The following is a 13,410-nucleotide window of genomic DNA, read 5'->3' as shown; positions in this document are numbered from 1 at the left end:
TTCAAATCACCCCACAGCATCTCAATAGGATTAAGATCCGGGCTTTGATTTGGCAATTCCAGAACTCTCCATGACTTTGTTTTTAGCCATTCTTTGGGTGGATTTACTGGAATGTATTAGATCATTGTCATGTTGCATGGTCCACATCCGCTTCAGCTCACATTTTTGGACAGATGGTCTCACATTTTCCTCAAGCACCCTCTGATACAATAAAGCATTTGTAGCTGTAGCAAAGCCATGCCAAACCATGACATTTCCACCCCCATGCTTCACAGTTGGTATGAGGTTCTTGTGCTCAAATTCTGTCTTTGGTTTGACTTAACATGTCTTCTGTTAGGCTACTGTGCCCAAATAATTCAACTTTGGATTAATCTGTCCAAAGCACATTGTTCCAGAAGTCCTATTAAATTAAATATGAAGAGTTCCTTGGAGTGCACACAACATATATCCGCGCGCACTGCAGCAGTGGAAATTGAATCTATTTTCTGTTCGTTCAAGTACACCACAATACAATACGATCGGGCAAATTCTGTTTAAATTCTTCCAGAAGAATTACCTCTCTAGGACTGATAGGAAAAATCAGACAAAACGGATTGTAGGACCAGGAGTTAACCAGCAGATGGCAGTAACGCAACACCAAGGATGCACGCTGCCAGTTAAGTCAAATATACAAATATACCGTCCAAACACAGTCCGGTAGGTGGCGGTAATGCGCCTCGAGTTGGTCGCAAACCGCCATTCAAATTGAAAAGAAGAAGAAGAACAACAACAAGAGCGACACGGACTTTAACCGCTCCAGTACCTGGCCCACCCTGCCATGTCCAGGTGTGGGATCTGAGTCACAGGTCCACAGGATATGATCACGGGATAAAAATAACATTTTGAGTCAGTTTCGATGACAACCAAGCTACTGCACTGACAGCTGAACGGTGGTGATGGTGGTGTGGCTTCAGTGACCATTCAGTCACCTACATGTTGATCAGATCGCTATAGCGACGACTTGACTTACAGTATCTATCTGATCATTATCTAGCTACTTCCTCCTCCACAGACAGACATGTGTGCAGCTGTCTACGTGTTGTCTACGATCACGGGGTACGTCCTGACCTCGGCTCTGCTGCTGAAATGTCCATCGCTCCTGCACCGGAGGAAGAGGGAGGCGTTCCTTTGCAGACACATCTCACACCGTGGAGGTGAGGCGACCATCTACCACACCATATCGTGACGTTAGAATGATACGGTTCTATCTCAATTTTTGTAAAAATTGAGTTTTTTTTACATAATCTGATCCATTAGGTGTTTATTAATGCCTGTGTGGTGTTATTTTTTTTTAAATGTTGACATTTTTGAGTTAGTAATTCATAAAATACAAAGATTCCATCTCACAAAACATAATGGAATGTAAAAACTTTGACGCTCAATATCTCTGAACTGCCCTAAACGGAGATAGAACCTTATCATTCTAAGCTCACGATATGGGGGCATCTCTCTTCATATTTGCAGTATTAGCTAAATACATGATCAGGCATTACGTCAGCCTATAGTAATCTCCTGCCTGCCACCCTCTAAGTTATTTTAGAGAGTCTAAAATCATGTTTTATATTTTCAGGGGCAGGCGAAAACCTGGAGAACACCATGGCTGCTTTTAAACAGTGAGTCCTGCTGGACTGTCTGTGGTGTCTTGTAATTTACATTGGTGTGTGTGTGTGTGTGTGTGTGTGTGTGTGTGTGTGTGTGTGTGTGAGAGTGAGAGTGAGAGTGAGAGTGAGAGTGAGAGTGAGAGTGAGAGTGAGAGTGAGAGTGAGTGAGTGAGTGAGTGAGTGAGTGAGTGAGTGTGTGTGTGTGTGTGTGTGTGTGTGTGTGTGTGTGTGTGTGTGTGTGTGTGTGTGTGTGTGTGTGTGTGTGTGTGTGTGTGTGTGCGTGTGCGTGTGTGTGTGTGTAATGGCCCGGGACAGTTGACAAGCAGAGGCGCCCCGTCCATAGAGGCAACCAAGGCAATTGCTTGGGGCCACCAAACAAAAAGGGCCTCCAACTTTTTTTTTCTTCAGATGGGAGTGTTACATTAGTTTTCTTAAGATAGGATAATAAATAAATCTGTTCAATGGGCATTTGTCAAAGTAGCCTACTGTTAATCAGTATTTATCCTGTATAGAATAGAATAGAATATACTTTATTGTCGTTGTACAGTTGCCTATACAATGAAATTGTAGTGGCTCTTCCGAAGGTCCCAAAAAACAGAAAACATATTCACAATCACATATTCACAAACATATACACATATAAGATAAACATTTATGAACATGTCTTATGTCTACTGTTCAGTGTCTTTGACACAGTGTATGGTGTATATGAAGATGTTATGACGTTTTATCATGAAAATAATGAACAGCAAGCTAGATCCAAAACTAGGGCCGGTGGAGGAGGGCAATTGTCACATTGGACAGACTACCAAAACAGAAAAATAAAGTATCTTAACGACAGCAAAAGTGATGGATGTCAGAAATACATTACCTGGAGATTCAATAAGGTACTTTTATATGGCAGGATATGGGTTAGGGTTATATGACACCTGTAGCGAGATAGATAGATAGAGCCAAAAGTAAAAAGTCGCTGAGAGACGCAACCAGGGTCTGGCTGGTAATTGTATGACGCGCCAAACAATCCGCTGAGATGAAAAGTACGTTTTAGAGCATTTATTGAATAGAACAATCAAACTTGGCGACGTACAAAAATAATCCATAAGCGATCAAAACCAGAAAAATAACAAACTATGCGTATAGAATATGCGTATAATGCGGTCAACAAAAATGCATCGCTCCCCTCTCTCTCCACTACCACCATGCAAGGTGCGCAGGTGCTTAAATTACCTTGCAATATCACCCCCCATAACCATATGACTTCTCAATACGGTGATCTAGGCAATAAACAAACAATCAAAGTAAACTCACAATAAACCCATTAGCCTGTTATACTAAATACCCCCTAAATCATATTCATACCTCCTACAACACCTCAGGCCTTTGGGTCGGGTGGTTCATGGAGGCAGACTGAAAGGACACACATTCATTGCCTATTTCATAAATGTTCTCCATATAACGACGTCGATCATTGATCGGCAACGACACTATATAATTGTTTGCCTGACTGGCAATCGGATTTGGGCAGTCTGGGGATTTACACGGCAAATCAAATGAAGAACTACAAATCCCAGATGACAGGGAGATGACGTATGACTGCTCTGATAAATCAACCCCTATTTCATTAATTTTCTCTATATAACGACGTCGATCATTGATCGGCAACGACACTATATAATAGTTTGCCTAACTGGCCATCGGATGTGGGCGCCTAATATCTAAAAAGCACTACGGTTTTCTTATTTTAGCGGATTAAAGTAGCGAAGACCAGAAATTCCCATTGACCGCCAGTCAAACTTCTCCCCTTCTATCACCCAAAAAGGGGCGTGATCATTCTGATGACAGGGAGATGACGCGCAATTGCTCTGATGAATTGTAGTTTATTGATAGCTGGCTAGTCTCGCGGTGCCAGCCGTTTCCACTTCCGCTTTGCTCTCGCTCCAAACGTCTGGAGACCTTTATCCATAGAACGGATTCTATGTGCCGCCCGGAGCGAGCGGCAAATCTAGGACACTGATAGGCCGGACCGATGGGAAGCACCGCCCCCCCGTCCTTCTCATTGGTTCAGCGGGGCAGTTTTTTTTTAAAGTTAACTATTCATTTGTTACGTATTTATTTGACATCTGGGTACAAAATACAAATAGTTAATACATCATGTAGCCTATATTAAAGCCTTTAAAAATGATTCATGATAAGATCCATCATTTACATGCATTTACATGCATCATTTACATGCTCCATGTTGCATGTAATTTGTATGCTACTTGTGGTCCAGTATGTCGCAATGTGTAGGTGTGCTACTGTACCTGTGGTCATGTACTGTTTTTACTGTTTCTACTGTTTTTACTGTTTTTATGTAATGTGCTTTGCATGTTTTTATGTGCTTTTATTATGTCAAATGTAATTGTTGTGTTGTGGCTGTCTTGGCCAGGGCTCCTTTGTAAAAGAGACGCTAGTCTTTCAGACTGTTTTTTTACTTACACACACACGAGCGCGCGCATATGCGCGAACTTCGTAAAACCGTATTATATTTTAGTGTCAGGGAAATAAATACATTTTAAAATGTCCACATCGTCACCCGCCTAAGACCCTTACCAGGGGCCTCCATAATGTTGTTTGCTTAGGGCCCCCAAAAGTCTAGGGGCTCCACTGTTGACAAGTGTGGCAATAATATCACATTAACGCAAACTTGGAACCGTTTCCACCATTATCACTGTTGTTTATTTGTGTCAACACTGAGAAGAACGTTGACATGTTGTCTCTGCTTGTGTAGCGCTGTAGAGCTCGGCACTGACATGCTGGAGATAGACTGTCACTTAACCAAGGACGGGCAGGTGGTGGTGTCACATGATGCCAACCTGGAGAGGTCGACTGGCGTCAGCGCCGCCATCGCAGACCTGGCGTATGCCGTGAGTATCTCAAGGTTCGCTAATGACCGTACGCCCGAGTCTTTCATTGCCTAGCAGACATGTTGCCTAGCAGACGTGTTGCCTAGCAGACATGTTGTCTTCCACAAATTGGTGCCGGGCATGGGACTGTCTGTGACCTTCTGGGACTGTTTGGGACCTTATTGTCTTCCGTGTTCTATAGACTGATGGGAAGGGACATACAAACAGAATTAAACTTACAAAAAAACACTGATGCACCATTTCAGTTAGGCTGTACTCAGGCAATAAGAAGTCAAATGTCCAGGCCAGAGATCCACGTTTAAGTTGATTTATTATCCAGTTCAAGATTCAAGATTCAAGATTGCTTTATTGTCTGTCACACAGTGACAGAAATATTCTCCTTTGACAAGCAGAAGTGCAGCTCAAGAATACAGTTTCCACATTAAAAACACACATAGTTCCAAGCAAACACTCATGTTCAATGGCTGCCTCTCTCGTGCTCTGGTAAAAACCATTTCCTCTTGTGGTGCGTCACCTGACACACACACCCCTGCTACCTTTATCCCCTGACACACACATACCTGCTACCTTTATCCCCTGACACACACATACCTGCTACCTTTATCACCTGACAACACACACCTGCTACCTTTAACCCAAGTTCTTGGCCTGGTGCCTAGTGCCCCTAGTGGTTTCAAAATAGAATAAACAAATGCAAAAAATAACAAATAATAATAACAAAATAATCAAACTAATGAAATAGCTCCTACAGTTGTCTTCCCAAAGACCTACTTACTCTCTTTGGTGTTCCCAATCTGTTTGTGCCCAATTATCAACATCCTCCCCATAACAAAACAAGTGTCTTAACGTCTAGAGAGGCTTGGTGATGTTAGCTGTCTGTACTAGCAACAGAGCTTTTTTATTTTTATTTCTAGGGAACGCAATTGACACCTTCATTCTGAGCCCCACATTTACACCTTCATGATTTGTCAGCAGTGATTTGTCCATCCTGGAAGTTCTCTAAGATTGGTACCTCGTTAGCCGGTATGGATGGCCTGAGACTATTCATTGCCTCTCTCCCTTTTAATATATATCCTTGCAAAAAAGTCTAATCGGATCAAAGAACGTCTCAGTGTTGTGTGTGTTGTGGGCATAAACAACGCTTCAATCCCAGCACAGCCCTAATTGGGCATGCTGACTCTACATATGCATGTGTGTTTTACAGGATCTCCCTCCTTACCTCTGCAAGCTTGGTGTGACCTTCCAGAGGGGTTAGTATCACCACTGTGCCTCCTGACACTGCACTCTTTGTACTTTTATTTCTGCACTTGTAATCTGTATTGCACCTTGTTTCTAGTGTATTTTTATCTGTTGTTTGTCTTTTACTAGTGTTTTCTGTTAAGCCCTTTAGGTGGCTGTTTTTGTCGTTGTAAAATGTGCTATATAAATAAACTTTACTTACTTACACTGTAGACTGTACATGCTGCTTTGGCACGCCCTGGGTCACAATTGACTTGAATATTGTTCAGTATGGTGTTAGTCTATACAGTACATAATATTATGACGAGAGTATATGTGTGTTAGTCTATACAGTACATGATTCATTCATGATATTATGATGAGAGTATATGTGTGTTTGAGGGATTGTGTCTTTTATCTACCCCTGTCTGTCTATGCAGAATGTGTCTGTGAGGGAGGAGAGGACAAACGCATCCCCCTCCTCAGGGATGTGTTTGAGGGCTTCCCTGAGACCCCTGTCAACATCGACATCAAGGTCAACAACGACACACTCATCAAGAAGGTGTGTGTGTGTTTGTGCATTTTCCCTTTTTTACCCTTTTTTTCGTAGCGACTGTGACATTAACTTGGAAATTCACCCTCACTCATGTGAGTGTGTGTGATAGAAAAAGCACCTCCCTCACCACTGATTACTGTGGGTTTGTTCTGTTCTGTTTGGTTCTTCAGGTCTCAGAGCTGGTCATAAAGTATGACAGGGAGCACCTGACTGTCTGGGGCAACTCTAGGAACCAGGTGGTGAATAAGTGCTACAAGGAGGTAACCTAGACGACCTGCTGCCTACTGTCACGGCCCAACTCTTATCTGTTAACGTAAGCTCAGTGGGTTATGGTGATTGGTTACCCAGGGTGATTTGGGGGAGTGGCTTGGTGGGTATCATGAAAAAAACGGATTACCTCACCTGTGAAGAGAGAACGGAGAGACAGCGTTTGTGTGAGACGCTGTTTAGGGGACAGACGGAGAGAAGCCTGTTCTAGAACCCTGCGATGTTCTCCTATTCTAGAACCCTGCCATGTTCTCCTACTTCTGTGTCTGGACTCGGCCCTGTAACGATTTCGATTATTGACTATAAAGTACATTACATGCAGAGCTTGTTGGGTCGTGACATTACCATGAAACAGACAGAAGAGATCCATGCTGAATGTTTTTGGAAGGGTCCTATTGTGATTTGTTGTACTGAGAAAGGGGGCGACTGTGGCGCAGGAGGTAGAGCCGGTGTCTAATGATCGCAAGGTTGGCAGATCGGCGGTTCGAGCCCTGGCTGGCCACATGTCGAAGTGTCCTTGGGCAAGACACTGAACCCCAGTTGCTCCCAGTGAGTGGGCCGGCGCCTGTGTGAATGGGTGTGTGAATGGGTGAACGAGAGGCCGTTGTAAAGTGCTTTGGAATAAAGCGCTATATAAGTCAGTCCATTTACCATTAGAATGGATAGCTGGATTATCTGACCTGGGATATGTTGTGTGTCCTGCAGAACCCTCGGATCCCGGTGCTGTTCAGCTTGTCCAGGGTGCTGCTGCTGGTGGGGCTGTTCTACACCGGCCTGCTGCCCTTCGTGCCTCTCAAGGAGAAGTTCCTAGAGATCCCCATGCCCTCCATCCTCACAAAGTAAGACACACAAACACACAAACACACAGCACGCTCGGCTCTCTCCAGTTGCATGGAACAGAAAAACGATAGATGAAAGATGTGGCCTGGGGTGGTCCAGTGGTCTAGCACCGCAGTCTACAGTGCACACAATATGCCCATGTCTTGTGTTATGAGAATGTACATGCCTTTCTTGATTCTCTCCTTTTTTTAATAACGACCTTTACGTTGTGTGTGTGTTGTCCCACAGGCTGAGGGATCCTGACAGAATGACCAAGAGCCAGCAAGTCATCACCTGGCTGGCAGACAGGTATGTGTCACTGCACGCACACTGTGAAAAACCCCACACCTTCATTCACATTTATATTTGATAAATGGTAGGCTCGCATAACATAACATTTGTCTGATTGGTGGTTTGTGGCTACTTTCTATAGCTAATTCATTGTAATGCATATTGATAATGAGATTCCTGCTTCAGGGCCAATGGTTGTGTTTGTCTTGCAGCCTGCTGATGAGGAGAGCTCTGTTTAATCACCTGACAGCCAGGGGAATCCAGGTGAGATCTGCTTCTGAAGCAGCTGTCAGACGCTAGTGAGCCTGTACATCTGGGGCCGTATAACAGAAACTTCCTATCTTACGTCCTAAGTTAAGATAGGAAAGTAGGAGATAGGATTTATCTCAATTTGGTATTACAGAAGCAAATCCTAACTAACTTTAGGAATCCTATCTTATTTACTTCATCCTATCTTATCTCATCCTAAATATTAAATCCAACGACGGTTATCAACGTTTATGTCTGTTACCTAGCAACCAATGATACTTCCATCTTGCGCAGCTCCTTTTATTTGTAAGGTATACTTTGTAACGTATTGTAACGTCCCTATATTGTAAACAATAATATCTTATCTTATAATTATCTTATAATGGATCAGAAACAACGATGGGCAATAAACTTCAAGACATTATTATTATTATTATTCAAACTTCCTAAACATTTTGATACATATTATGTCTGTGTACATTAACAACTGTAGTCGTCATCACAAGTTAGAAAAATGGGTTTGAAATGTTAATGACCAACTGCCGCTCCTCCTTGAACAATAGCAACGGAATGCTGTGAAACCTGCACTGCTTACTCCACCACCTGGGTGTGATGTCTGAAGCCCAATGTACACGGCGTGCGATTTTATCGCACGACAACATTCGATTCTCAATTCACACCACCGAAGTGAGTGGGTGTGAATGGAGAATCGAATGTTGTCGTGCGCCGTGTGCATTGCGATGCGATATTGTCACACGACAACATTCGATTCTCCATTCACACCCACTCACTTCGGTGGTGTGAATTGAGAATCGAATGTTGTCGTGCGACAAAATCGCACGCCGTGTGCATTGGGCTTGACAGTTAGGACAGCCTAACGGTTATCCTAAAGTTAGGTGACTTTATTTAAGATTTTGTGAAGTTAGTTTAGTTAAGTGAAGTTAGTGTAATACACATACACCTGTCATAATTTACATTTTTAATTTTGACATTTAGCAGACGCTTTTAATCCAAAGCGAATCACAATTATGAATTACAGGGACATTCCCCCTGGAGTAACTGAGGGCTAAGTGCCTTACTCAAGGGCACACTAGGAGTGGTTTGGTTTCAGGCGGGATTTGAACTCACAACCTTCCGATCACAAGTCCAACTCACTATCCACTAGACTAGACCACCACTACCACTACCTAGGAACATTGATTTAGGAACTGTGATCTCTAATGGCTTTTTGGTCCTAATCCTAATTACCATGGTTACCAAACAGTTAAGATTTTTAGGAAGTTTCTGTAATACGGCCCCTGGTTTATATTTGTGTTCTAGAATTGGAATGAATAGAAACTCAGGCAGTTGGCTGGTGGTCTAGTGGATAGTGAGTTGGACTTGGGATCGGAAGGTTGTGAGTTCAAATCCCGCCTGAAGCCACACCACTACTAGTGTGCCCTTGGGTAAGGCACTTAGCCCTCAGTTACTCCAGGGGGAATGTCCCTGTAATTCGTAAATGTAAGTCGCTTTGGATAAAAGCGTCTGCTAAATGGCAAAATTATTAAATTAAATTATTAAAATTAGAACAATGGACCTATCGCTAAGCCACGCCCCAAAATAGAAATTGTCCAATCATATCACAGCAAAAGTCACTACAGGCAGAAAACTCTTGTTTGTTTGTCCGAGGGGGCGTGGCTTAGCGATAGGCTATTATCATACAGGCTGCTTGATAAGGTGGAGGAATATTGCTTGAAATGGGGGCAGTATCACTCATATATTGAGAAATAATTTGAGAAATAAATTTCCAGTCCATGTAAATAGCAATATTCCAATATGTAAAACGTGGAAAGAGAAAAGTAAACTGCTATAATTATGACTGTCAGACAATGCCGTAGTTCTACATTTCTGTACATCACCATTATGTTATGTTGTGTCTATCTCCTGTCTTTTTAATTGAATGTCCAATGTCAACTGTTACTTGTGATGGATGTCTGTTCATTGTTTGTTTATCGAAAATAATACAAACTATTGATCATAAAAAAAGAATGGATAGAAACTCTAACCAGTGTGTGTTTGATTGACAGGTATATGTGTGGGTGTAACCAGTGTGTGTTTGATTGACAGGTATATGTGTGGGTGTAACCAGTGTGTGTTTGATTGACAGGTGTATGTGTGGGTGTAACCAGTGTGTGTTTGATTGACAGGTGTATGTGTGGGTGTAACCAGTGTGTGTTTGATTGACAGGTGTATGTGTGGGTGCTGAATGACGAGGAGGACTTCCAGAGAGCGTTTGACCTGGGGGCCACCGGGGTCATGACCGACTTCCCCACCAAGCTGAAGGACTACATGGACAAGAACGCCATCGCCAAGCCCACCTGTCCTGACTGACATCAGCTGGCTCAGTAGCCTCAACTGACTTGAGTTATGCTGTTTATTATTACAGTTGCATCAGTTGAAACATGCATCAATGGAATTCAAAGGGTTATGTTTGTTGCAATATTGATCTTATGTTGTTTCTAAATTGAAATATGAATCATTACAATGGTGTGTCAATCAAACGTCTTGGTAAGTAAGGGTGTGTCAGAAGGTGAGGTGGTCGCAGGTGCTAGTAAAACACTGGAGAGGGTTTCACATAACCACTGGAATAAAAAACTGTCTGTCAACAAATTCATCTAGCAGGCTGCAGGAGGTACAGTGGCCTGTGTAAGGAATGGGGCAGCGAAGACCTTTTTCCTATTTTGACTAGTACTACTAAGTCCCATTACCGTCAAATAAAAGCTGAGAATCTATACTTACACCTCATAGTAATTGTTTGGTTTAAAATCCAAACCTTTAAAAGCCAACAACAACAAAAAGATGCTTCACTGTCCCATTACTTACGTAGGGCACTGTCCCATTACTTACATAGGGCACTGTATATCTATCTACTCTATATCTATCTATCTATGTATATATATGGGAAGGTGTTTAATTAAATGACCTGTCATAGACATGGACATCCAATGTCCTTCAGAGTTGGATGTCTTTAACATGATTATTATACCAAGGCTGTACCCTAAGCTTCCTCATGGGGCTCATACATTTGATGAGGGGTGCCCAAATGTTTGCACCCCACTGTAGGTGAATGAATGTAGAATTGAAATTGTGTTGTGATTTATTTAAATGTCTTTGTTATATTTTCATGTTTGTTCTGATAGTACATGAATTTGAGGGACCAGAAACAGCTGTATGTTGGAGATGCTGTGTGTGTATGTAATGCTAATCTTGTAATGGTTTTGAAATAATTATACAGTAATGTACATGTAAATGTGGAATGCTTTTTGACCGATTGCCTTGAAATATGGGATACTGACCCCATATACTCCCTACTCCCTAGCCCCTACTCCCTACACTACTCTACTCCCTAGCCCCTACTCCCTACACTACTCTCCTCCCTAGCCCCTACTCCCTACACTACTCTCCTCCCTAGCCCCTACTCCCTACACTACTCTCCTCCCTAGCCCCTACTCCCTACACTACTCTACTCCCTAGCCCCTACTCCCTACACTACTCTACTCCCTAGCCCCTATTCCCTACACTACTCTACTCCCTAGCCCCTATTCCCTACACTACTCTACTCCCTAGCCCCTACTCCCTACACTACTCTACTCCCTAGCCCCTACTCCCTACACTACTCTACTCCCTAGACCCTACTCCCTCCTCCCTAGCACCTACTCCCTACACTACTCTACTCCCTAGCCCCTACTCCCTACTCCATATAGACCCTATTCCCTACACTACTCTCCTCCCTAGCCCCTACTCCCTCCTCCCTAGCCCCTACTCCCTCCTCCCTAGTCCCTACTCCCTACACTACTCTACTCCCTAGCCCCTACTCCCTACTCCATATAGCCCCTACTACCTACACTACTCTACTCCCTAGCCCCTATTCCCTACACTACTCTACTCCCTAGCCCCTACTCCCTACACTACTCTACTCCCTAGCCCCTACTCCCTACACTACTCTACTCCCTAGCCCCTATTCCCTAGACCCTACTCTACTCCCTAGTGTCCAACACATCACATGTTAGCATGTGACAGGGTTAGGTGGTAAATATGTTGTTGTTAGTAAGACATGACCTTTGTAGTGGATTTTATATTACTGTGTTTTATTGTGCTATACTGCCACACACACACGCGCGCACGCACGGCATCATTCTGCTTGTGACCCTTGAACACATCCCCTGCTTGTGACCCTTGGACTCATACCTGAAGCTCCACCCTCTTACCTGTTGAGCTAATCAGTCGAGACACTCTCTGGTGCTGCTGTTCACTAGCATGACCCACAACATCACATGATGTATGACTCTCTGAAGGACTTAACACTCAATTACCATTACATTCAAAACAACCACAAAGGAAGAAGCAACACCGTCAAAATCTGGATTTGACTTCCTACTGACTTCAACTCGGTGAGTTTTCAGAAGTGAACTTTCAACTCAGAAGCCTGAGAAGTCAGAGAGCTGAGGCAGGGTCTGGGGTGCTTTGCAGTCTGCACCGTGAGGAACTCAAGCTCTTCTGTCTGGAGGATAAACAGCCCATCTGTGTGGTGTGTCAGACTTCAAAACAGCATAAAAAACATGATTGTTGCCCAGTAGATGAAGCTGTACTGGATCATAAGAGTGAACTCCAGACTGCACTGAAGAAGAAGCTGAAGACCTTTCAAAAGGTTAAACTGACTTGTAATGAAGCAGCTAAACATGAGAGCCAGGCCCAGCACACAGAGAGGCAGATGAAGGAGGAGTTTGAGAAGCTTCACCAGTTTTGAGGGGCTGAGAGGAGAGATATTATCACTTTCAAACACAATCAGAACCATGGAGGAGGAGGAGCTAAAAGCTGATGACATCACAGTCCTGCTGAACTTCAAGGCCTCCATGGACAGAGCCCAGAGCACACTGCCGGATCCAGAGAAGGTTTCAGGAGCGCTGATAGACGTGGCAAAGCACATGGGCAACCTACAGTTCAAAGTCTGGGAGAAGATGCAGGGAATAGAGGAAAACACTCCTGTGATTCTGGACCCCAACACTGCCCACCCACATCTCATCCTGTCTGAGGATCTGACCAATGTGACACGCAGAGAAGAGAGACAGACAGAGATAACCCAGAGAGGTTTGAGTCCTATCTGTGGTCCTGGGCTCTGAGGGCTTTGACTCAGGGACACACAGCTGGGACGTTGAGGTGTGGGGGAGTCCAGGCTATATCCTAGGTGTGATGAGAGAGTCTACAGACAGGAAGGGCGTAGGCTTTATGGGTGGATCCTGGCAGCTTGGGTTTTCTGATGGGAGGTTTTATACAGGTGTTCTATCCACTCCCTTCACAGTGAGCCAGAACCTCCAGAGGGTCAGAGTGCAGCTGGACTGGGACAGAGGAAAATATGTCATTCTCTGACCCTGACACTAACACACACCTACACACATTCAATGAGAACATATTTCCATTCATCAGT

The 13,410-nt window shown here is 43.7% G+C and overlaps 2 protein-coding genes across 2 annotated transcripts in view; one reads left to right on the top strand and one right to left on the bottom strand.

The window, feature by feature from the left end:
* Nucleotides 1-13,410, bottom strand: part of LOC308172729 (NADPH--cytochrome P450 reductase-like) — a 155,452-nt gene that overhangs the window by 46,992 nt on the left and 95,050 nt on the right. The gene's annotated exons all lie outside the window — the stretch shown is intronic.
* gdpd1 (glycerophosphodiester phosphodiesterase domain containing 1) lies at nt 815-11,215 on the top strand. The gene is made up of 10 exons (XM_080547216.1): nt 815-1,193; nt 1,610-1,652; nt 4,411-4,546; nt 5,751-5,796; nt 6,205-6,326; nt 6,491-6,580; nt 7,293-7,426; nt 7,656-7,715; nt 7,910-7,961; nt 10,173-11,215. The coding sequence occupies exons 1-10, from the start codon at nt 1,058-1,060 to the stop codon at nt 10,314-10,316; spliced, it is 963 nt and encodes a 320-aa protein (XP_080403342.1). The 5' UTR covers nt 815-1,057; the 3' UTR covers nt 10,317-11,215.

The sequence above is a fragment of the Nansenia antarctica genome (assembly GCF_963989245.1).
Source record: "Nansenia antarctica genome assembly, chromosome: 17".
Lineage (NCBI taxonomy): Eukaryota > Metazoa > Chordata > Actinopteri > Argentiniformes > Microstomatidae > Nansenia > Nansenia antarctica.
The sequence above is the reverse complement of the archived record's forward strand: the minus strand, read 5'-3'. Positions and strand labels throughout refer to the sequence as shown.

Coding starts and splice junctions, on each gene's coding strand:
- gdpd1 (XM_080547216.1), top strand. CDS start 1,058: ATGTGTGCAGCTGTCTACGTGTTGTCTACGATCACGGGGTACGTCCTG. Junction 6,581..7,292: donor TGAATAAGTGCTACAAGGAG/GTAACCTAGACG, acceptor TGTGTCCTGCAG/AACCCTCGGATCCCGGTGCT. Junction 7,716..7,909: donor ATCACCTGGCTGGCAGACAG/GTATGTGTCACT, acceptor TTTGTCTTGCAG/CCTGCTGATGAGGAGAGCTC.